The sequence below is a fragment of the Triticum dicoccoides genome, chromosome 7A (assembly GCF_002162155.2).
Source record: "Triticum dicoccoides isolate Atlit2015 ecotype Zavitan chromosome 7A, WEW_v2.0, whole genome shotgun sequence".
NCBI lineage: Eukaryota > Viridiplantae > Streptophyta > Magnoliopsida > Poales > Poaceae > Triticum > Triticum dicoccoides.
The window spans coordinates 99,583,751-99,609,708 of NC_041392.1; the positions used below are offsets into that span (position 1 = coordinate 99,583,751).

At 45.8% G+C, this 25,958-nt stretch overlaps 1 protein-coding gene, 1 long non-coding RNA gene and 1 pseudogene across 2 annotated transcripts; 1 reads left to right on the top strand and 2 right to left on the bottom strand.

The window, feature by feature from the left end:
- Nucleotides 1–3,190: 3,190 nt before the first annotated feature.
- Nucleotides 3,191–7,901, bottom strand: LOC119332750. Its single transcript, XR_005161131.1, has 2 exons — nt 7,578–7,901; nt 3,191–3,480 (listed from the first exon to the last, which is right to left on the bottom strand). It is a non-coding gene; the product is annotated as an uncharacterized LOC119332750 (long non-coding RNA).
- A 404-nt stretch (nt 7,902–8,305) lies between these two features.
- LOC119333201 lies at nt 8,306–21,086 on the top strand (annotated as a pseudogene).
- A 1,381-nt stretch (nt 21,087–22,467) lies between these two features.
- LOC119332405 (probable L-type lectin-domain containing receptor kinase S.7) lies at nt 22,468–25,160 on the bottom strand. The gene is made up of 4 exons (XM_037605585.1): nt 24,287–25,160; nt 24,062–24,133; nt 23,425–23,926; nt 22,468–23,133 (listed from the first exon to the last, which is right to left on the bottom strand). Exons 1-4 carry the CDS (start codon nt 25,158–25,160, stop codon nt 22,581–22,583), a joined length of 2,001 nt encoding a protein of 666 aa, XP_037461482.1. The 3' UTR covers nt 22,468–22,580.
- Nucleotides 25,161–25,958: the final 798 nt, after the last annotated feature.

Genomic DNA, 25,958 nt, shown 5'->3' on the forward strand with positions numbered 1-25,958 from the left:
AGTTATGATCTCTGCTGAAAACCTGAATACTGGCTTGACATAGTTACAATAGCAAGAGCAAACAGAGTTTGTAAAAGTTTTTCTTTCATTCTTTCAGTTTGTCAACTGAATTGCTTGAGGACAAGCAAGGATTTAAACTTGGGGGAGTTGATACGTCTCCGTCGTATCTACTTTTTCAAACACTTTTGCCCTTGTTTTGGACTCTAACTTGTATAATGGAACTAACCCGGACTGACGCTGTTTTCATCAGAATTGCCATGGTGTTGTTTTATGTGCAGAAAACAAATATTCTCGGAATGACCTGTAACTCCACGGAACATCTTAGAAAAAATAATAAAAAATCCTTGCCAAAGATGAAGACCAGGGGGCCCACACCCTGTTCACGAGGGTGGGGGGCGCCCCCCTTAGGGCGCGCCCCCTACCTCGTGGGCCCACTGGATGCCCTCCGACGCCAACTCCAACTCTATATATTTGCTTTTGGAGAGAAAAAAATCAGAGAGAATAAATCATCGCGTTTTACGATACGGAGCCGCCACCAAGCCCTAAAACCTCTCGGGAGGGCTGATCTGGAGTCCGTTCGGGGCTCCGGAGAGGGGGATTCGTCGCCGTCGTCATCATCAACCATCCTCCATCACCAATTTCATGATGCTCACCACCGTGCATGAGTAATTCCATTGTAGGCTTGCTGGACGGTGATAGGTTAGATGAGATTTATCATGTAATCGAGTTAGTTTTGTTAGGGTTTGATCCCTAGTATCCACTATGTTCTGAGATTGATGTTGCTATGACTTTGCTATGCTTAATGCTTGTCACTAGGGCCCGAGTGCCATGATTTTAGATTTGAACCTATTATGTTTTCATGAATATATGTGAGTTCTTGATCCTATCTTGCAAGTCTATAGTCACCTACTATGTGTTATGATCCGGCAACCCCGAAGTGACAATAATTGGGACTACTCCTGGTGATGACCATAGTTTGAGGAGTTCATATATGCACTATGTGTTAATGCTTTGTTCCGGTTCTCTATTAAAAGGAGGCATTAATATCCCTTAGTTCCAATAGGACCCCGCTGCCACGGGAGGGTAGGATAAAAGATGTCATGCAAGTTATTTTCCATAAGCACGTATGACTATATACGGAATACATGCCTATATTACATTGGTAAATTGGAGCTAGTTCTGTGTCACCCTATGTTATGATTGTTACATGATGAACCGCATCCGGCATAATTATCCATCACTGATCCGGTGCCTACGAGTTTTCCATATACTGGTTCTCGCTTATTTACTTTTCCGCTGCTACTGTTACAATCTCTACAAAATATCAAAAATATTACTTTTGCTGTCTCTACTTTTGTTGCCGCTACCACCACTATCATATTACTTTGCTACTAAACAATTTGCTGCAGATACTAAGTTTTCAGGTATGGTTGAATTGACAGCCCAGCTGCTAATACCTGAGAATATTCTTTGGCTCCCCTTGTGTCGAATCAATAAATTTGGGTTGAATACTCTACCCTCGAAAGCTGTTGCGATGCCCTATACTTGTGGGTTATCTTGGTCAAACTGTGGTCAAACTTATTCAAGAAATATTACTGTTACTAAATAATTACTGTTTTTTAGAACAATAGTTTCAAACTCAAATGATGAAACGAGTGACCTAATGCTCAAGCTAAACTGCTGAGGGTTAATAGGATTGACAGCTCACATTTGTCAGGAAAACAACAAGTGCAGACTTGGAAAGTAGGGGGAATAGAACTCCGAAGTTAAGCATGCTCAGGCTGGGGGAGAGAGAGGATGGGTGACCGACCGGGAAGTTAGACGATTTGGAATGAGTGATCCACACTTGAGCAGTTAAGAGGGGTGATTAGAAACTAAATTATCAAATAATTTAATTCAGAAAATTGAAAATCGAAAAAAAATCAAAAAAATTCCAAAATTTTCAAAAAAAAACAAAAAAAACTTTAATACCGGTTGGTAACACCAACCGGTACTAAAGGTCCCCCGTGCCACGGCGCGAGCCAACTGGTACTAAAGGTCCCCCATGCCACGGCGCGAGCTCACGCCACGTGGTGGGCCTTTAGTGGCGGCTCGTGCCGAACCGGTACTAAAGAAGGGGGGCCTTTAGTGCCCACACTTTAGTACCGGTTACAGAACCGGCACTAAAAGCTCTTACGAACCGGTTTTAAACCTCCGTTTTCTACTAGTGGAACAATCAATGGCACACAATAGCATAGATCAATATCAACATTGGCAACACCCGGACAGTGACAGCAACAATTGTTCTTCAAATCAACGGCTGCAGGAGCCACACCTTTGCAAAATAGAAAAGAAAGGCAATTCCGAATAACTAGTTCCATGTTGATGCGAAGTCGTCTTTAGGAAATATCATGTTTTCCTCCACTTTGAGGGAAGGAAATAACACATGGCGTTTCAATTGAAGCTATCATCCTCGTGTCCCTAGCATAATTAGATTGTAACAATATTACATGAAAAGATTAAGCGAACTAGCTGAAATATGTTGAAATATGTTGGAGTAACTAGTTGCTGAAATATGTTGCACGTCTTTCTCCATCACTTTGGACTTTTGGAGTAGTTAGCTGAAGCACCGGTATCACCCCTTGCATGTCATTTTTTTTGAAAGTATTTGTGTGTCAACAAAATATTTTTATTTTTTCGGGGAGCAAAATACTTGTTTACAATCCCACAAAATGTTAAATCCAAATCCAGTCTACCCATAGTAGGAAAGCAAAAAAAAAGTACGGATTTATCTTGTTTTATTTCTCTGTGTGTAGATTAAATTCAGATTTCACCCGAAAAAAAGAGATTAAATTCAGATTTTTTTAAAGTTTGTAAAGAAATATCTTGTTCAAACAGAACAAATATTTATTTTCAAAAACATTTAGGTACCGTCCACTTGTAGCTCTCTACTCCCGTGGGGTGGTGCTGGGGCTGTCGTTGGATTACGACAATTTCCAACCTTTTGGTGGTGGGCCGGATTCATCTCGCAGCACACAGACACGGCGGCTTGCCTGCTCCGCGAAAATGCTCCCATCCGTGCTCCGTGGTACGTGGCGCTCATCCAACGATCGCACGCTACTGCCCTCTTTTTCGATTAAAAACCCCCAGCAATTAAACAAAACCGGTCAGCCGCGTCTCTTAATTAAACCGTCCGCTCTAAGACTTTTTCCAGCCATCGTAATTAACGCAACAGAATAGAGATTTGGAGGGAAATAAATCACTCTTGCGCGCCAAAACATTGGTGGTGAACTTTTCCCGTACATAGTTACTCCAAACAGACCACATCATACACCTCCATCAAATCTATCTACAAATATAGATCCAACAAAGGGATACGAGGAACTTGATGGCGTCTTCACCAATTCTTGCCGGGACCAATGAGGAATCAGATCCCCCAAATGTAAGCTATGTCTTCCATTGCGTTCTTCCCTCTCTCTGATCCAATGTATTCTCCCAGTCCTGCAATTTACGGATCTATGGCTTTTAGGTTTTTGTGATTGTTGTCACTGGTAGGGCATAGCAAAATAAACCTATACAACAGAAGTGAATATTTCGTACTCCCTGTGCGTAATATCCAGTTAATAATATGTCTTGCACAGATTACACAATACAAAGTTGTATTACTGATGGGTACATATAAATGAAAACTGACAGTGATGCTGGACATATAAGAGAAATGTGATGGCTCAAGGGGAAAAGACATATAAGAGAAATGTAATGGCTCAAGGGGCAAAGACATACCTCTGATTAGTTGGGAATGCCTACTCCTTTTCATTCCACCGTGAAATCAAAACAAATAGACATAGCAAGGTTATTTGTTGATTTACAACACGGATAGGTTTCTTCTCCTTTTCCTTGTATTTGAACCAATTGCTAAAGTGACTACTAATTTAAACAGTGGTTCGAAGAAACTACAGCTAGCAATGCAATAGAGCAAATTGAAAAAGGGGTGCCAAAGCTTGGCATGCAGTTTTTATCTGAAGAAGAAGCTTATTCCTTCTATAACAAGTATGCTTATTACATGGGTTTTAGCATCCGAAGAGGCAATCAACATAAAGTAAAAAATTCTAGTACAATACAACAACGGACATTCACATGTTCTCGTCAAGGTATGGACTAGTTCTAACTTGTTCTGGTCATATGCATTTTTAGATGGGACTAAGAAAATTACTTGAACTAATAGGAGTTCGTGCGGAAGATAAAAGAGAGGAGAAATTCAGTTATAGTAGGCCTGAGACACGATGTGGTTGTGATGCACGTATAAAGATAAGTCTTAATAATGGTATTTATTATGTATACAAATTTAAGGAAGCCCACAACCATAGTCTTGCTACTGGAAATATGTCGCAATACTTAAGATCACACAGGAAACTAACTGAAGCTCAACTAGCCAATGCTGAGGTCGCAAAGTCAGTGGGCATTTCAAATAAAGCAACTATTGATCTAATGACGAAAGAGGCATGTGGACCTAAAAACCTTGGCTTTATAAGCACAGACATGAAAAATCGTTTGTACTCAAAGAGAACACTAAAAGCAAAGGTGGGTGACACTGGTGGAGTGTTAGAATATATGGAGAAGAAGGTTTCAGAAGATGTCAAGTTTCTTTATTCAATTCAAGTTGATGAGGATGATTTGATAACTAATATATTTTGGACGGACTCCAAAATGGTCTCAGACTATGCATTATTTGGTGATGTCATATGTTTTGACACCACATACAGGAAACTAGACGATGGGCGTCCGTTTGGTTTAATTGTTGGTGTAAATAATCACAAGAAAACAATTGTGTTTGGTGCTGCACTTCTCTATGATGAAACAGCAGAAAGTTTTGCTTGGCTTTTTAGAACATTTTTAACAGTAATGTCTGGAAAGCATCCACATACAATTCTGACTGACGAAGATGCGGCAATGGCTAAGGCGATCCGTTCAGTCCTGCCTCACTCTCACCATAGACTTTGTGTGTGGCATATGAATCAAAATGCTATCAAACATCTTGGTGGAGTTGTTACAGATTACAAGAAGTTCAATGCCGATTTTCAGCATTGTATCTATGATATTGAGGAGGAAGATGAATTTATAAGTGCATGGAATGAAATGCTTGACAAGTATGGACTCCGGGACAATGCATGGCTCCAAAGGTTATTTGAGAAAAGGGAGCATTGGGCCCTAGTATATGGCAGGAATACTTTCTTTGCACACATGAGCAGTACCCAAAGGAGTGAAAGCATGAACAACGAACTAAAACGTTACATTAGTTCTAAGTATGACATGCTTACTTTTTTGAGCATTTCGAACGTCTAGTTGCAGATAAAAGATTTGAAGAGGTGAGATGTGACTTCAAAGCAACACAAAGTACTCCTAAGCTGAAGGTAGAAAGCTATATGTTAAGGCAAGCATCAACTACATATACTCCACCAATATTCAAGATGTTTCAGGAACAAGTGCTTCGGACCTTAAACTATGATACATTCCTTTGTGATGACAGTGACACCGAGGAGAAGGTTTACAAAGTAAAATTTCATGGTACAGAGCGTGATCATGTTGTTAAAATTTTTCCAAAAGAAGAAAAGGTCAATTGCAGTTGCAAGAAGTTTGAATTTGCTGGAATTCTTTGCTCTCATTCCTTGAAGGTACTTGACATTAATAATATCAAGCACATCCCTCAACAATACATCTTGAAAAGATGGACAATTGATGCAAAAGTTTTGGATATAACAAGCAACTGCAACCTGCATGAAGACCGCAAAACAATACTGACAAAACGCTATAAAGAGTTGTGCAGAATGTTTATCCAAATAGCTGCTCGAGCCGCAGAGTCTGAAGAGTCATACTTGATGGCTGCTAATTATGCAGAGAAATTAGCAGAAGAGGTGGAGAAATGTCTAAAACATAGATCTGATCCAGATACAGGTAACTCTGTTTGTTCACAAGGTATGTACATTCAGTTTTATGCTCTCATCAAGCTTAAATTTATATTTACTTTTATAGTTGGAGACTCAAACAATATCACGACTACAAGTTCAGAACAAAATGAGAGGCCTACCAAGCCAAAAGGAATGAAGGTTAAGGAGAAGACGGCTCGAGGATCAAACAGACATCCATATATATGTAACTCCCTTGGCACAAGGTCTGTAAGTTTAGTTTTATGATCTCATCAAACTAACCTATGTTTGCTTTTATAGTTGCAGACCCGAACATTAACTCGTCTACAAGTTCAGAACAAAATGAGGGATTTGCCAATCCAACAGGTAACAAGGTTAAAAAGAAGACTGTTCGAGGGTCAAGTAGACCCGCTAATATGGGTGTGTAGTTTTATAATGTTATCAAACTTGAATTTTATTTAAATATATATTTGCAGAACCAAACATTAACTCATGTACAAGTTCAAAACAAAATAAGGGGCTTGCTAAGCCAAAAGGTATCAAGTTGAAGGAGAAGACTATTCAAGGAGCAAGTAGACCTATTGGTGGCTTAGAGAAAGCAAAATCAAAGAGGAAAAGGAAAGTAGATAATCCTGTAGCACTACAACCTCATGGCACCTCAATGGTATAAATAAATTTACACTTGATCTGACATAAAAACTTAAGTTATACAAGATTTATCATACCATGTTTTATAGGGTCATTCGGAGGTTTTTACGAATCAAATGCCTGCATATCTACCACAGTACAACCCAATCCTAAATCCTATGGCGATGTATGGACAAGACCAAAGATTGCCAGCTGAATTGCAACATTACAATAGCTTAATGGTATAAGCTACCTACACTCAGATTTCAGTTTTATCGTTTTAAAGATTTATGGACACTAACCTTTGGTACTACTACTCACAGGGTCATTTGGGAGTTCCGACAAATCACGTGTATACCTATTCAGAACAATGCAACTCAGCTCTGGATGCCTCATTATTGCCGTCTCTTGGTACGATGAGAGGACACCCAGCTCCAAATTTCTCGCTGCAACCAACCATTGGTACAATGAGAGGACACCCAGCTCTGAATGCCTCACTGCAGTCGTCCATTGGTACGATGAACCAAGCTCCAAATGCCTCACTGTAGCCATCCGTTGGTACGATGACAGGACACCCAACTCCGAATGCCTCACTACAGCACCCCATTGGTATGATGATAAGACACCCAGCATCAAATGCCCCACTGCAGCCATCCGTTGGTACAATGACAGGTCAAAATCAAGTCTTCTTCCAACAACAGAAGACAACTTAATCTGTCATCGTTATCAAAGACTCATGTTTTTTTCTACTTTACTAAAAAGTTGTAATATATTATTGGATTTATGGGGAGTCCGTGCATATCGATCGAATGCACTACTTAATTAAGTGAGACCAATGCATACTTGCTGTCCAAAAGCATAGATTTAAGAAGGCGTATGTATATTAGTTCATTGACATGCATAGCTTAATCAAGTCAGACCAAAAGCACAGTTCTTGTCCAAAAGCATAGTTGCTTGCATCTCACCGACCTCACACGGACAAAAATAGCATTTGGTTCAGAAATTAGAAGAACAACGGTCATATACTTCAGTAATTGGACGACGTACCTTCAACCACGGCAAGTCTTCGCAGCCATGTTATGGTACGTGCTGGACGAAGCTCAGTAGCTGGGGCGCGACAAACGTGACAAACAGGGCCACGAAGGTGACCGCCGAGAAGGAACGGCGCGCAGCTCACCGACGAGCGCTGCGCCCGGCGACAGGAGGCTGCAACCTCAGGAACGGCGCGCAGATCGACAACGAGTGAAGCACCGAGCGACGGAGGCTGCGGCCTCAGGAACGGCGCGCAGCTCGCCGCCGAGCGCCGCGCCGGGCGACGGAGGCTGCGGCCTCAGGAACGGCGCACAGCTCGCCTACGAGCGCCGCGCGGGGCGAGGGACGTCGTGGCCGCAGGGTTGGTGCGCAGTTCGCTCACGAGTGCCGCGATGGGACGAGCACGGAGCAAACCCTCCCGCTCCGACAAGCAAGCAGATCAACATCGCGGTGTTCGCCGGCCGTGGAGGAGCTACTGCTTTGCCTGTGGGGAAAGTGAGTGGATAAGAGAGGAGACGAAACGAACGGCTGGTTTTTTCCTGCGTTTAATTAAGAGACACGGCCGACCGGTTTTGTTTAATTGCTGGGGTTTTTAATAAAAAAAAGGACAGCAGTATGCGATTGTTGGATGAGCGCCACGTATCACGGAGCACAGGTGGGAGCATTTTCGCGGAGCAGCCAAGCCTCGCCCGCACACAGACACGGGCGGTCCGCCGGAGACATTTTCGCGGAGCATTTTCGCGATGGGAGCATTTTCTCTCATGGATTCTGTGATGACCGCATCAAGGGATTTTTTCCGCCTACCGCTCGAAGAGAAGAGAAAGTACAGTAACATAATAGGTGGGAAACATTTCCAGATGGAAGGGTATGGAACTGACCAGGTGAAAACTCAAGATCAAAGACTGGACTGGTCCGATCGACTGCATCTTAAAGTGGAGCCAGAGGACGAGAGAAACCTTGCCCATTGGCTCACACATCCAAAATCTTTCAGGTTATCTGCCAGATACATGTATTCAAATGGATCCGTCTTACCTGTCAGTTTTGCAGAATAGAGCTCATTTGCTTATTTATGTCACTAGTGATCTAGCCTGGCCTAGAAAAACTTCATAAATAATTACTACATGAAAGAAACCATCGTCAGTATTACCATACTAGGATTAACTGAACTACCCTGGTGGTATTTGCAGGGATAACCTGCATGAGTACACATTAAGGAGCAAGAGAATCAAAGACGACATCCTTCGGGCAATGGCCAAGCTATGGAGCTCGATGAAGATTGCCTAGTTAACCAGTTTAGAGACAGGGCTCTCATTATTGCTAGAATCAATTACTATCCTCCATGTCCAAGACCCGATCGTGTCTTTGGCATCAAGCCTCACAATGACGTATTTGCTCTTACGGTTCTTCTCATGGACAAAGATGTCGCTGGACTGCAGGTTCTTAGTGATAAGAAAATAAGCAGTTTTCCGATTAAATTAATTCATGAATAAATCATGAGCATGATATTGACAGTATTGATAACACACTGGTTACGATCTAACAGAGCATGTACTACGTATATAGTAGAAACATCTACGCATATCGCTAGTACTGCTACAACAGAAAGAAACATGAGAGGGATAAACGATGTATACCCTTCAATCGGCCATGCGGCGGCGGTGGCGGCGGCAATAGCCGCGGCATCCTCAGCGGCCTTCTTGTCGGCCTCGGCCTTCTCAGCGGCGGCACGGTCGGCATCGGTCGACATGGTGATGACGAAGGTGATGTGGACGTAGATGAACAGAAGCGAGCAGTCGCGTAGTGGCTACCCAAAAACCTAATCGCCCCTCTCCCGTACAGGATCCGGAGAGGCGGGGTTTCGGAGGCCTGCTCTCCTGTCAACCGTGTACGCGGTGAACGGGACGGAGTCGCCGGCGGCAGCAGCAGCAGAGGAACGACGCGGGCGTGGAGACGGAGATGCGTTCTGTTTTTTGGCGGCTAGGGTTGGCAGCGCCCCACGTATATATGTGCGGCTGCGCGTGGAGAGACGTGGGTTGAACCCACCTCCATGTCGGTAGCCCATGATCCGACGTCTCAAATCGTGGCCCCACCTGTCAAAGACTCTTCGTTCCTGACCGGCAAAAAGAAGCGCATAGGAGTGAGCTCGGCTCGGCTCAATCCCGCAACCCGCGGCACGGCGCGTCGTGACGAGGCGTGGCGTGGCGTGGCGTGGCGTGGCGAGGCGAGCGGAGGAGGAGTGCGCGAGGGCCTCATCTCTTCTCAAACTCCAATAGCATGAGGAAGAGAATCCCTTGTAAACCACTTCAACTCTCCTTCCACTTTCGGTGTGGGACTAAACTTCCCACCACCTTGTCATGCCACCTACATGGGCCCTTAGAGATCAAATCTGAAATTGTCATATGGGCTCTAGGCCCATCTCATATTTCAACAATCCCCCACCAGATCTCAGGGGCCCAGTTTGTCCTTTGTTTCAAACGCTGTTTTGATATACCAGCATCTCAGTGGAGACCGATTAAGGTTGAGCTCCACCTAGACCAAGTAGTTACACTCCTTCACAACTAAACAATGGACTATACCTTGAATTGTCAGTTTGGCGTCAAGAAGTTTCACCACAAGTCTCACTGATACGAGGTTGCCGAAGGCCGACCCCTCGGGTGGAGCATATTAGTCACAATCCTGGCCTGTTCATGAGCTTGCTAGAGATCATCCCAATCTCATAGACTGTGACCAGCAGTCGGGCTCATATAGGTGTGTTCCTCCAAAGATCGCTCTGTAGGATAGCATCTTGCTTATGCATATAAGCCTTGGAACACATTAAGACAGTAGTCATCCTTCCATACAGTTGCCGAGAGTATTGCATCTCCAATGGAGTGGGTTAGTAAAGTTACTCTCCTCAGTTCACCACTGGCTTGTTTTCCCAGGTCCTACTTCACGGGATCTCCGATCACATAGGTTGGGTTACTACCATGGCAACTCATGTGGGTCTCATACCTATCTCCCTTGATGTGTTATCTATCACAACACGTGATAGCCCTTTAGTAAAGGGATCTGCCAGATTCTTAGCCGTTTGAATATAATCCAATGCTATCACTCCGGAGTTCCTCAATTTTCTGACAGCTTCAAATCTCATTCTTATGTGTTTGTTGGACTTCATCTTGTCCTTTGAACTCTTCACCTTGATAATAACTGTTTGATTGTCATAGTTCATAAGGATGGCCGGAACCGGCTTCTCAACCACTGGCAAGTCCATCAACAGATCTCGAAGCCATTCTGCTTCGCCACCCGATGTGTCTAATGCTGTTAATTCTGCTTCCATTGTCGATCTTGTTAAGATCGTTTGCTTGCAAGACTTCCAGGAAACAGCACCACCTCCAAGAGTAAATATATACCCAGTTGTGGCCTTCATCTCATCAGCATCAGAGATCCAATTTGCATCACTATACCCTTCAAGTACCGACGGGTATCCGGTATAGTGAAGTCCATAGTTCATAGTACCTTTCAGATAGCGCATAACTCTCTCAAGAGCACGCCAATGTACATCACCCGGTTTGGAAACAAATCGGCTCAGTTTGCTAATAGCAAATGCGATGTCAGGCCTCGTTGCGCTTGCTAGATACTGTGGTGAACCAACAATCTGAGAGTATCTCAATTGATCTATAGCTGTGCCTTTAGACTTTTGAATTAGCAAACTAGAATCATATGGTGTTTGAGATGGTTTGCAGTCCGAATATCCAAAACGACTCAACACCTTCTCAACATAATGGGATTGCAAAAGTGTAATCCCACCCTCATCATCTCTCAATAGCTTGATGTTCAAGATAACATCAGCTACTCCAAGGTCCTTCATCTCAAAGTTCTGAGATAGGAAAGACTTAACCTCCTCGATCAACTTGAGATTAGTCTCAAATATCAGTATGTCATCAACATACAAACAGAGTATAACTCCTTCGCCCCCACCATAGCGATAGTATACACATTTGTCAGCCTCATTAACAACAAAGCCAACAGATGCCAACGTTTCATTAAACTTGTCATGCCATTGCTTAGGCGCTTGTCTCAGGCCATACAAAGATTTCACCAACTTACACACCTTTCCTTCCCGACCATCCATCACAAAGCCATCAGGCTGTTGCATATAGATTTCCTCCTTTAGCTCTCCGTTCAGGAAAGCCCTCTTAACATCCATCTGATGAATGTGAAGACCATGCGAGGCCGCCAACGAGAGTAATACTCGAATGGTGGTCAGTCTGGCCACAGGTGAATAAGTGTCGAAGAAATCTTCTTCTTCTTTCTGGGCGTAGCCCTTGGCCACAAGCCTAGCCTTGTACTTTTCTATCGTACCATCGGGTCTAAGCTTCTTCTTGAACACCCACTTGCATCCCAATGGTTTGCAACCATAAGGACGTTCAGTAAGCTCCCAAGTCCCGTTAGCCATGATGGAATCCATCTCGCTACGGACCGCATCCTTCCAGTAGTCAGCTTCTGGAGATGCATACGCTTCTGAAATAGAAGTGGGATTATCCTCCACGAGGTATATGAAGAAATCATCACCAAAGGTCTTTACAGTCCTTTGTCTCTTGCCCCTACCAAGGGATTCCTCATTATCCTCCTCAGGATTTTCATCATGTGTTTGATTATAATATTCCATCGGAATGGCAGGTTCAGGAGTCTCCTCAGATTCCTGTCTAGAAGTGCTTTGTACATCTCTCATGGGAAAAATGTTCTCAAAGAATGTAGCATCTTTAGACTCCATAATTGTACCGACTTTCATGTCAGGTACCTCAGATTTCACTACTAGAAATCTATAGCCATCACTATTCATAACGTAGCCCAAATTAACACAGTCCACAGTCTTTGGTCCAAGCTTACGCTTTTGGGGGATCGGCACATTAACTTTCGCCAAGCAGCCCCAGGTACGTAAGTACGAGAGTGTTGTCCTTCTCTTGGTCCACTTCTCGTAAGGAGTGATCTCCTTATCCTTTGTCGGAACTTTATTCAGGACATGACAGGATGTCATTATAGCCTCCCCCCCACCATGGCTTGGATAAACCCGATGTATCTAACATGGCGTTAACCAAATCAGTTAGAGTACGGTTTTTCCGCTCGGCAACCCCGTTTGACTGGGGTGAGTAAAGAGGCGTCCTCTCGTGAATAATGTCGTGTTCCGCACAAAAGGCATCAAACTCTTTCGAGAAGTACTCTCCACCACGATCTGACCAGACTCGTTTAATTTTTCTTTTCAAATTGATTCTCAACTTCTGCCTTATAGATTTTGAAGTAGTGTAGAGCCTCATCTTTAGTATTTAACAGATACACATAGCAATATCTAGTGGAATCATCTATCAAAGTCATGAAATATTTCTTTCCACCTTTAGTCAACACACTATTCATCTCACAAAGATCAGAATGTATGAGTTCCAGTGGTGCCAAGTGTCTCTCCTCTGCTGCCTTGTGAGGCTTGCGAGGTTGCTTAGATTGCACACACGAATGGCACTTAGAACCTTTGGCTAAAGTGAAACTCGGGATTAAATTCGATTTTGCTAGCCGCGTCATAACACCGAAACTAATGTGACAAAGACGTGAATGCCATACTTCAGATTCATTAACACTCAAATGAATATTGTTCACGACTTTATTACATAGATCTGCAAGAGAAAGGCGGAACATGCCTCCGCATTCATAACCCTTTCCAACAAATAGTCCATATTTTGTAACAACTAATTTATTAGACTCGAATACCAACTTAAACCCTTCTCTACACAGAAGGGAGCCACTAACGAGGTTCTTCTTGATGGTGGGGACATGCTGCATGTTCTTCAGCTGCACGATCCTTCCTGAAGTAAACTTCAGATTGACCGTGCCAACACCAAGAATAGAAGCACTCGCGCCATTCCCCATCAGTACGGACCCGTGACCTGTGGCCTGGTAAGAAGAAAACAATGAAATGTCAGCACACACATGAACACCTGCACCTGTGTCGACCCACCAATCGGTGGACGGCCAAACCGAAAATACAACAAATAAATTACCGTACCCAGATGCACCACCCTCATTGTTGTCGCAATCATATTGACAGACTTGGAGTCCTGTCCTTGCTTCTTATACTTGTTTGGGCACTCGTTGGCCCAATGTTCAAGCGAACCACAAGTAAAGCAGCCCTCATCCTTCTTGTTCTTCTTGAAGGTCTTCTTACCCTTCTTCTTAAAGTCGGCACTCTGTTGGACACCGTTCTTTCCCTTGGGCTTGTGGGAATTGGAGTTCTTCTGATGCACCATGTTGGCCACAGAAGTTCCTTCGACCCCTTTTCCGTGCGAGTCCTTTGCCCTTGAATTCTGCCCAACACTCAGATGGCCAATGACATCCTCCACAGAGAATTCACGCCTCTGATGTTTCAGAGTGGTGGCAAAGTTCCTCCAGGAATTGGGAAGCTTAGCCATTATGCAGCCCGCGACAAACTTGCCCGGTAACTCGCACTTAAGAAGCTCAAGCTCCTTAACAATGCATATTATCTCATGAGCCTGCTCCAATACAGGACGGTTTTCAACCATCTTGTAATCATGGAACTGCTCTATAATATACATCTCGCTCCCTGCATCGGCAGCCCCGAACTTAGATTCGAGCGCCTCCCACAAGTCCTTGGCAGACCGCACAAGCAAGTATGCGTCAACCAGCTTATCTCCAATCACGCTCAGAACTGCCCCGAGGAACACGACAGTGGCCTCCTTGAACGCCTTCTCCTCATCAGGAGCGATCATTCCTGTGGGAGTCACACCGGCGACCCAGAACACGTTCATGGCAGTGAGCCATAAGGTGGTTTTAGTCTGCCAACGCTTAAAGTATGTCCCCGTAAACGGCGACGGTTTCAGTGCAGCAGCAAAACCAGAATTCGAAAAACTCCTACACAAATTAGGTTTTTGGATTGATAAGAAAATAGGCAGTTTTCCGATTAAATTAATCCATGAATAAATCATGAGCATGACATTGACAGTATTGATAACACACTGGTTATGATCTAACAAAGCATGTACTACGCATATAGTAGAAACATCTACGCATATCGCTAGTACTGCTACAACAGAAAGAAACATGAGAGGGATAAACAATGTATACCCTCCAATCGGCCATGCGGCGGCGGTGGTGGCGGCAGTAGCCGCGGCATCCTCGGCGGCCTTCTTGTCGGCCTCGGCCTTCTCAGCGGCGGCACGGTCGGCGTCGGTCTACATGGTGATGACGAAGGTGATGTGGACGTAGATGAACAGAAGCGAGCAGTCACGTAGTCGCTACCCAAAAACCTAATCGCCCCTCTCCCGTACAGGATCCGGAGAGGCGGGGTTTCGGAGGCCTGCTCTCCCGTCAACCGTGTACGCGGTGAACGAGACAGATTCGCCGGCGGCAGCAGCAGCAGAGGAACGACACGGGCGTGGAGGCGGAGATGCGTTCTGTTTTTTGGCGGCTAGGGTTGGCAGCGCCCCACATATATATGTGCGGCTGCGCGTGGAGAGACGTGGGCTGAACCCACGTCCAAGTCGGTAGCCCACGATCCGACGTCTCAGATCGTGGCCCCACCTGTCAAAGACTCTCCGTTCCTGACCGGCAAAAAGAAGCGCATAGGAGTGAGCTCGGCTCGGCTCAATCCTGCAACCCGCGGCGCGGCGTGACGAGGCATGGCGTGGCGAGGCGAGCGGAGGAGGAGGAGTGCGCGAGGGCCTCATCTCTTCTCAAGCTCCAATAGCATGAGGAAGAGAATCCCTGGTAAACCACTCCAACTCTTCTTCCACTTCCGGGGTGGGACTAAACTTCCCATCACCTTGTCATGCCACCTACATGGGCCCTTAGAGATCAAATCTGAAATTGTCATATGGGCTCTAGGCCCATCTCATATTTCAACAATCCCCCACCAGATCTCAGGGGCCCAGTTTGTCCTTTGTTCCAAACGCTGTTTTGATATACCAGCATCTCAGTGGAGACCGATTAAGGTTGAGCTCCACCTAGACCAAGTAGTTACACTCCTTCACAACTGAACAATGGACTATGCCTTGAACTGTCAGTTTGGCGTCAAGAAGTTTCACCACAAGTCTCACTGATACGAGGTTGCCGAAGGCCGACCCCTCGGGTGGAGCATATTAGTCACAATCCTGGCCTGTTCATGAGCTTGCTAGAGATCACCCCAATCTCACAGACTGTGACCAGCAGTCGGGCTCATATAGGTGTGTTCCTCCAAAGATCGCTCTGTAGGACAGCATCTTGCTTATGCATATAAGCCTTGGAACACATTAAGACAGTAGTCATCCTTCCATACAGTTTCCGAAAGTATTGCATCTCCGATGGAGTGGGTTAGTAAAGTTACTCTCCTCAGTTCACCACTGGCTTGTTTTCCCAGGTCCTACTTCACGGGATCTCCGATCACATAGGTTGGGTTACTACCATGGCAACTCATGTGGGTCTCATACCCATCTCCCTTGATGCGTTATCTACCACAACACGTGATAGCCCTTTAGTAAAGGGATCTGCCAGATTCTGAGCCGTTTGAATATAATCCAACGCTATCACTCCGGAGTTCCTCAATTTTCTGACAGCTTTCAATCTCATTCTTATGTGTTTGTTGGACTTCATGTTGTCCTTTGAACTCTTCACCTTGACAATAACTGTTTGATTGTCACAGTTCATAAGGATGGCTGGAACCGGCTTCTTAACCACTGGCAAGTCCATCAACAGATCTTGAAGCCATTCTGCTTCGCCACCCGATGTGTCTAATGCTGTTAATTCTGCTTCCATTGTTGATCTTGTTAAGATCGTTTGCTTGCAAGACTTCCAGGAAACAGCACCACCTCCAAGAGTAAATATATACCCAGTTGTGGCCTTCATCTCATCAGCATCAGAGATCCAATTTGCATCACTATACCCTTCAAGTACCGACGGGTATTCGGTATAGTGAAGTCCATAGTTCATAGTACCTTTCAGATAGCGCATAACTCTCTCAAGAGCACGCCAATGTACATCACCCAGTTTGGAAACAAATCGGCTCAGTTTGCTAATAGCAAATGCGATGTCAGGCCTCGTTGCGCTCGCTAGATATTGTAGTGAACCAACAATCTGAGAGCATCTCAATTGATCTATAGCTGTGCCTTTAGACTTTCGAATCAGCACACTAGAATCACATGGTGTTTGAGATGGTTTGCAGTCCGAATATCCAAAACGACTCAACACCTTCTCAACATAATGGGATTGCAAAAGTGTAATCCCACCCTCATCATCTCTCAATAGCTTGATGTTCAAGATAACATCAGCCACTCCAAGGTCCTTCATCCCAAAGTTCTGAGATAGGAAAGACTTAACCTCCTCGATCAACTTGAGATTAGTCCCAAATATCAGTATGTCATCAACATACAAACACAGTATAACTCCTTCGCCCCCACCATAGCGATAGTATACACATTTGTCAGCCTCATTAACAACAAAGCCAACAGATGCCAACGTTTCATTAAACTTGTCATGCCATTGCTTAGGCGCTTGTCTCAGGCCATACAAAGATTTCACCAACTTACACACCTTTCCTTCCTGACCATCCATCACAAAGCCATCAGGCTGTTGCATATAGATTCCTACTTTAGCTCTCCGTTCAGGAAAGCCGTCTTAACATCCATCTGATGAATGTGAAGACCATGCGAGGCCGCCAACGAGAGTAATACTCAAATGGTGGTCAGTCTGGCCACAGGTGAATAAGTGTCGAAGAAATCTTCTTCTTCTTTCTGGGCGTAGCCCTTGGCCACAAGCCTAGCCTTGTACTTTTCTATCGTACCATCGGGCCTAAGCTTCTTCTTGAACACCCACTTGCATCCCAATGGTTTGCAACCATAAGGACGTTCAGTAAGCTCCCAAGTCCCGTTAGCCATGATGGAATCCATCTCACTACGGACCGCATCCTTCCAGTAGTCAGCTTCTGGAGATGCATACGCTTCTGAAATAGAAGTGGGATTATCCTCCACGAGGTATATGAAGAAATCATCACCAAAGGTCTTTCAGTCCTTTGTCTCTTGCCCCTACCAAGGGATTCCTCATTATCCTCCTCAGTATTTTCATCATGTGTTTGATTATAATATTCCATCGAAATGGCAGGTTCAGGAGTCTCCTTAGATTTCTGTCTAGAAGTGCTTTGTACATCTCTCATGGGAAAAATGTTCTCAAAGAATGTAGCATCTTTAGACTCCATAATTGTACCGACTTTCATGTCAGGTACCTCAGATTTCACTACTAGAAATCTATAGCCAACACTATTCATAGCGTAGCCCAAATTAACACAGTCCACAGTCTTTGGTCCAAGCTTATGCTTTTTGGGGATCGGCACATTAACTTTCGCCAAGCAGCCCTAGGTACGTAAGTACGAGAGTGTTGTCCTTCTCTTGGTCCACTGCTCGTAAGGAGTGATCTTGTTATCCTTTGTCGGAACTTTATTCAGGACATGACAGGATGTCATTATAGCCCCACCCACCATGCCTTGGATAAACCTGACGTATCTAACATGGCGTTAACCAAATCAGTTAGAGTACGGTTTTTCTGCTCGGCAACCCCGTTTGACTGGGGTGAGTAAGGAGGCGTCCTCTCGTGAATAATGCCGTGTTCCGCACAAAAGGCATCAAACCCTTTCGAGAAGTACTCCCCACCACGATCTGACCGGACTCGTTTAGTTTTCTTTTCAAGTTGATTCTCAACTTCTGCCTTATAGATTTTGAAGTAGTGTAGAGCCTCATCTTTAGTATTTAACAGATACACATAGCAATATCTAGTGGAATCATCTATCAAAGTCATGAAATATTTCTTTCCACCTTTAGTCAACACACCATTCATCTCACAAAGATCAGAATGTATGAGTTCCAGTGGCGCCAAGTGTCTCTCCTCTGCTGCCTTGTGATACTTGCGAGGTTGCTTAGATTGCACACACGAATGGCACTTAGAACCTTTGGCTAAAGTGAAACTCGGGATTAAATTCGATTTTGCTGGCCGCGTCATAACACCGAAACTAATGTGACAAAGACATGAATGCCATACTTAAGATTCATTAACACTCAAATGAATATTGTTCACGACTTTATTACATAGATCTGCAAGAGAAAGGCGGAACATGCCTCCGCATTCACAACCCTTTCCAACAAATAGTCCATATTTCGTAACAACTAATTTATTAGACTTGAATACCAACTTAAACCCTTCTCTACATAGAAGGGAGCCACTAACGAGGTTCTTCTTGATGGTGGGGACATGCTGCACGTTCTTCAGCTGCACGATCCTTCCTGAAGTAAACTTCAGATCGATCGTGCCAACACCAAGAACAGAAGCACTCGCGCCATTCCCCATCAGTACGGACACGTGACCTGTGGCCTGGTAAGAAGAAAACAATGAAATGTCAGCACACACATGAACACCTGCACCTGTGTCGACCCACCAATCGGTGGACGGCCAAACTGAAAATACAGCAAATAAATTCCTTGGGCTTGTGGGAATTAGAGTTCTTCTGATGCACCATGTTGGCCACAGAAGTTCCTTCGACACCTTTTCCGTGCGAGTCCTTTGCCCTTGAATTCTGCTCAACACTCAGATGGCCAATGACATCATCCATAGAGAATTCACGCCTCTGATGTTTCAGAGTGGTGGCAAAGTTCCTCCAGGAATTGGGAAGCTTAGCCATTATGCAGCCCGCGACAAACTTGCCCGGTAACTCGCACTTAAGAAGCTCAAGCTCCTTAACAATGCATATTATCTCATGAGCCTGCTCCAATACAGGACGGTTTTCAACCATCTTGTAATCACGGAACTGCTCTATAATATACATCTCGCTCCCTGCATCGGCAGCCCCGAACTTAGATTCGAGCGCCTCCCACAAGTCCTTGGCAGACCGCACAAGCAAGTATGCGTCAACCAGCTTATCTCCAATCACGCTCAGAACTGCCCCGAGGAACACGACAGTGGCCTCCTTGAACGCCTTCTCCTCATCAGGAGCGATCATTCCTGTGGGAGTCACACCGGCGACCCAGAACACGTTCATGGCAGTGAGCCATAAGGTGGTTTTAGTCTGCCAACGCTTAAAGTATGTCCCCGTAAACGGCGACGGTTTCAGTGCAGCAGCAAAACCAGAATTCGAAAAACTCCTACACAAATTAGGTTTTTGGATTGATAAGAAAATAGGCAGTTTTCCGATTAAATTAATCCATGAATAAATCATGAGCATGACATTGACAGTATTGATAACACACTGGTTACGATCTAACAGAGCATGTACTACGCATATAGTAGAAACATCTACGTATATCGCTAGTACTGCTACAACAAAAAGAAACATGAGAGGGATAAACGATGTATACCCTCCAATCGGCCATGCGGCGGCGGTGGCGGCGGCAGTAGCCGCGGCATCCTCGGCGGCCTTCTTGTCGGCCTCGGCCTTCTCAGCGGCGGCACGGTCGGCGTCGGTCGACATGGTGATGACGAAGGTGATGTGGACGTAGATGAACAGAAGCGAGCAGTCGCGTAGTCGCTACCCAAAAACCTAATCGCCCCTCTCCCGTACAGGATCCGGAGAGGCGGGGTTTCGGAGGCCTGCTCTCCCGTCAACCGTGTACGCGGTGTACGGGACGGAGTTGCCGGCGGCAGCAGCAACAGAGGAACGACGCGAGCATGGAGGCGGAGATGTGTTCTGTTTTTTGGCGGCTAGGGTTGGCAGCGCCCCACATATATATGTGCGGCTACGCATGGAGAGACGTGGGCTGAACCCACGTCCAAGTCGGTAGCCCACGATCCGACGTCTCAGATCGTGGTCCCACCTGTCAAAGACTCTCCGTTCCTGACCGGTAAAAAGAAGCGCATAGGAGTGAGTTCGGCTCAATCCCGCAACCCGCGGCGCGGCGCGGCGCGGCGCGGCGCGGCGAGCGGAGGAGGAGGAGTGCGCGAGGGCCTCATCTCTTCTCAAGCTCCAATAGCATGAGGAAGAGAATCCTTTGTAAACCACTCCAACTCTCCTTCCACTTCTGGGGTGGGACTAAACTTCTCACCACCTTGTCATGCCACCTACATGGGCCCTTACAGATCAAATCTGAAATTGTTATATTGGCTCTAGGCCCATCTTATATTTCAACACTTAGAGATGAAACATGGTACAACGTTCCACCTATGTCTAACCACACCTTGCTGATCAATGTTGGTGTTACAATGGAGGTAGCCATCGCTAAACCGCTAGTAAATTTGTCACATATTTACATCGATACTGATACACTCAGGTTTATTTTTACGCAGATAATGACCAATGGGGTCTTCAAAGGACCAATACATAGGGTTGTGACTAATTCTGAGAAAGATAGGATCTCAGTGGCCTTGTTCTATGGTCTGGATCCTGAAAAGGAGTTTGGACCGATAGCGGAGATGTTGACTGAGAACCAACCAACACGATACATGAACATGAAGCCCAAGGGCCTCCTAGTCGCGCACTATGAACATTTCAGTCGTGGAGAGAGAGTTGTCAATTCGTTAAAGATATGACCAAAGGTTACTTTACTTTGTACACATGGAAAATGAATATTGCATGCATCGATTAGTTGAAGATATAAGCAAGGTAACTTTGCTACTGTAAGGCAATAAATCTCGTGAAAATAAAGATATTGGAGAGCAATGATTCGGTGCCCAGGCTCATGTGCACACTTGATGGAAAAAAATTCAAAACAAATATTTAAAAAATCAAACAATTCCTTTTTTTGCATGATAGATAATTTGGTGCGTGAGGTCCGCTCTAATTTTGAGACCATTTGGACATCTGAATAGCTCTCGACAAAAAAGACAAATTTGGGGTTTATAAAAATGTTTATTGTTCATGTATTGTTTTGACCCAATTTATCTTTTTTGCTGAGAGCTACTCATATGTCCAAATGATCTGAAATTTGGAGCGCACCAAATTATCTATCATTTAAAAAAGGATTTTTTTTACTTTTTTGTGAATTTTTTCTTGACCAGTGTAGATGAGCCTGGGCTCGGTAATGGATATTCGAAGAATTTGAGTCGAGCGGTCGGGCAAGTAAATCTTTGAGGCAGCTGGAACAAGGTGGGCACGCTGCAGTTGGCAAAATGTTCTTGCGGTGCAAGTTTACTGTGGTGTTTAGTCTGTCGAGGGAGAAGAGCCAGCCAAAAAATTTACTCCACTTTGTTTGGCACACTTGATTCCCAAATGATGCCGAGTTGTGGGTCTGCTAGCTGTGTGGATAATGCATACTGCATAGTAGTCTCCTCTAGTAGAGGTGTCACCGTTCAGTAGTCTCAGTTGGTCTGTGGCAGTGGAGAGCACACAGCATTCCTGCGGCAAAAAAGTCAAGGAGACTAGTTCATGTGCATCAATTGAGGTTAGACGATTACGAAGACCAAGTTTGAGCCCATCCTGCATGATTGTTGCCACCATGGCATTTGGTTGGGTGTGGCTGAACAAGAGTGCGGGAAAGACTACAGCAAGCGATTCAGGTTTTAGCCAGACAAGCCAAAAGAAAGTCACTGACAATTATTCTTCCCTAGGTGGATATGTAGAGGTAAGTGATGCAAGATCAGGTCTTTCCAAGGCAATTAATTAAGCTTGGTGGATGCAGGAACATGTAAGCGAATTTCAGCATGAGGCAAAAGTTTTGTGCGTCCATGTTTTTCACCTCCTAACCCACCTGAAATCCTAGGAGTGCAAATTTTGTCCCAAGCACATGAACAAAATTCTCAACAGAAAAAATAGACGATTAAGACGTTATCCACTCATGTGCATGGGCTGCATTGCTAGTTGTTGATAGAAACATCACAATGAACTCCAAGGTGGAAACACAACAACACAGATTAAGTTCCAAATCACAACCATAGTTTTTGTGAGAAAAGAAGACACCAAAGTGTACTTGCACATTACAGACCCTCCAGGGGCCGAAATGATACTCAAAGTGACGAGACGATCGACTACTAAAATCAAAGTTGTCGAGGAGAGCTCCCTAGCTAGCTAGGCAGGAGCAGTACTAGCTATGGTGGCGTTGATCGATCGGGTGTAGCAGGGGGCAACTCTCCGCCGTTCTCCAGGAATAGCATTGCAGCAGCCATTGAAGGCCGTTGGCTCTCATCTAGGTCACAACACTGGAGGGCGAGGACAATCACGCGCTCCATCTCTATCTTGTCAAACTGGCCATCCAGCTTCTTGTCGGCAGCATCACTCACAAATGTTTCTGGCTGATCTCTATGGAGCTTCTGGAGAAGGTCCGGGTTATTTTCTCCATGCAATATCTCTAGCAGGACGATCCCAAAGCTGTAGACGTCGGAGCTAGGGCGCAGCTTGACCTGTCCATGTTTCTTGCACAGTGGATCCATGTAGTCCGCGGTCCCAACGGCCACTGCCGTAATCAGTGATGTGTCGTCGTCGTATTGGGCGACCCTCGACAGCCCAAAGTCGCCAAGCTTGGCATTGAAATCATGGTCCAGGAGTATGTTGCTTGGTTTGATATCTCTGTGCAAGATGCATGGCTTGCATAGGTGGTGGAGGTAATGAAGAGCGGACCCTATGCCCTTCACTATTTTGTACCTGCAATATTTTTCCACACACAGCACATATCATTTTGTTGGGTTCCACGACATACGATTTTATCAAAGAGTTTTCTTTTTTTGAAAGACAAAAACAGAAGATATATAGGAGCGACAACAGCAACCATGCATGCACTCGAACCCTGATATTGATATAGACATGCAATCATACCATGGACCCATGCATGTTACTACAACTGAAGGAAAAAAAATGAAACGAAAGTTGAACTAAAACTACGATAAGTATTTTGAAACAGAGAGAATACTAAGTATGTCTCCGGGCCGGCCATACCTCCTTGCCCATGACAGTACTTCAGGCCTTTCGTGCAGGTGCTCGTGGAGGTTGCCATTAGGCACAAGTTCATAGACGAGGAAGAGCTTGACGTTCTGTCTGTGCAAGCACCAAAACATGAAATTGTTTATGCTGCAGCACCAGCCTTCGAGCCTGACCACGTTACCGTGGCCCGTTCGGCCGACGGCGTCCAGCTCTGCGAGGAAGTCCTTGAATTCTCCCCTCGAGTCCTTGAGGATCTTCTTCACGGCCACCGGTTGGTCGGCCTTGAGGCTCCCACTGTATACCACGCCGAAGCCACCGGCTCCGATCTTCTTCTTGTCGGAGAATCCGTCGGTGGCGGTGGACACTTCGCGGTACTCGAATCGTTTAAGACGAGTTCCGGTCCCAAAGGAATCGCGCGTGCGTGTCCACCTACACCATGATAGGATTGACCAAATTATCACCACCAGGGCCAACGCAACAACGACGGCTCCTCCGATGATCAATGAATTGTCACGACCTGTTGAAGGAAAGCAATGCAAAATTAAGCGTGGATATCTCGTCTGCAAGCTGCGATGACATCGCCGATACAGGGCACTTTCAGAAAAAGACACGAGAAATATAGGATCAATATATGTTGAAGCTGGTTCCCTACCTTTGGTAGCGTGCACTTGGCCTTGCTCTGGTTGGACATTGTTAGCCCATGTAGGTGTTTCCGTAGGTGTTTCTGTATGTGTTTCTGTAGGTGATAAGTACCCGAAATTCCATGTATACATGTGTATATACTGAAACATGACATTCGTCTATGATATGCTAGCTGCTTTTGTTTTACTAGTAGTAACTAGCAGTATTTCTGGAAATTCGGAAAATCCGTACGTACCTCTGGCTCTCGGTGCCATAGTTGAGTTGAATGACCAAGAGTGTATCTGATGCAGCTCAGTGTTTCCACCGGTGGCCGCAGAGAACCCAACCGCCACCACCGGCGGGAGCAAGGCATCGAGAGGATCAGGCAACTGCGTCTTCACCCGAGCGGCGGCAAGAGAATGATTGGAATAATCAAAGTGCAGGATGGCCTCCAGCGTCCGGGTGGTGTTGACAAAAGTGATGGTCGCCGTCATGGTGCCATTGAGGCTGTAGCTGGGCAACCTGGTGGTGCTCACCGAGGTGACGGAGCTGAGGTCGATGCCGATGTGATCGGAGGCTCCCGTGGGATCCCATGGGTTGCTGTAAGTGTCGAACTCAACGGCGACGAACCGGTCTTCGCCGACGGCGCTAGTGTCGCTACTGCTGATGAGGCCAAGGAGATTGCTGGACGACTCCGGCGGTAATCTTGACGGGTAGGTGGAGAGGAAGAAGGTCAGGCCGTCCCCCTTCTTGGTCCTGTTGGGTATCAAGTGGATGGCGAAGATGAAGGTTGTGGCGAAGCTGGCCACTTCGCCGGTGCTCTTGTCGTACAAGGGAATCGGGTGGTTGTACGACATCCGGCCCTTGCAGTAATAGTTCTCCTTGGACTCTACGGAGTTGCAGGTGAGGTCGACCAGGTCGCCGTTCAGGGCGGCGTCGCCCTCGAACCGGAGGTCTTGTAAACTGTAGTCGGAGGTGTTTGCGAAGTCGAAGCTGAAGGAAAGCGGCGGCGCCGGTGAGGCGGTTGCCGCGTGGGCAATGACGACATGATCGTGGGATAGGAGGAAAGAGAACAAGCAGCCGGCGAGGATGATGCCGAGACGTGAGGTTGCAGGCGAGACGACCACCATAATTCCAGCCACTCGAGTAGTCTAACTTTTGGCTAGGCCCGCTCGCTCATGGATCCACCACCTCCGGCTACTCACTATTCTAGCCACGTGACCACGTCCCGCTTTAATAGATGTGCTAGGGGGTGTTTGGTTGCCCTGCCCAACCAGACTTGCGTGGGAACAAAATACATAAGCTGTTCTGTGTCCACAGTTTGGCCCGCATCGCATGATGTTTAAAGTAGCTTCTAGTCAAGTCTGCTAGAAACTGCCAAATCAGCAGTTTCAGCCAGCCAGCCTGAGTTGACCCACATCAAGCGCACATGATAGCCCCCTTGGACGAGAGTATGCCAATGCGATGCGAGCTAGTATACACTGGTGTTGTCCACGACGTCGTTCCTTTCGGCCTCCTCGCGGTGCCCTACTACACGGATGCCGTCCCTGACGTAGTTCCTTTCGGCCTCCTCTTCCTCGTCCTACTACACTCATGCTGCCATGGGGCGCACACTGCAATTTTTCTTCTCTGTCATCTGCCTCGGCGCCTTTCTATTCGTCCCTTCGTGCGGACTTTCTCTGTGGAGACGACGCAAGCAACTAGTTTGCCGCGCCGTCGCCAGACGCAGTGGACGTTGGCAGCGGTGCCGCGTTCGATGGCGGCGTGACGAACTAGTTGCTTATGTCGTCGCCACCACCGTCCACCGCAGTCGTCATGGCATTGTGTAACTCTATGTGTTATATGTAGCTATTAACTCTTAATCATATCCCGTACACACAACCAAACATCGTGTAGTTGCATGTGCCGAGCCAGAGCAGGACACCAAA

What these genes read in the sequence shown, in the direction of transcription:
- LOC119332405 (XM_037605585.1), bottom strand. Translation starts at nt 25,160, where the DNA reads ATGGTGGTCGTCTCGCCTGCAACCTCACGTCTCGGCATCATCCTCGCC. An exon ending in TATGGCACCGAGAGCCAGAG is followed by an intron (nt 24,134 to 24,286) that starts GTACGTACGGAT and finishes AAACACATACAG; the next exon opens with AAACACCTACGGAAACACCT. An exon ending in CCAAGTGCACGCTACCAAAG is followed by an intron (nt 23,927 to 24,061) that starts GTAGGGAACCAG and finishes TTCCTTCAACAG; the next exon opens with GTCGTGACAATTCATTGATC.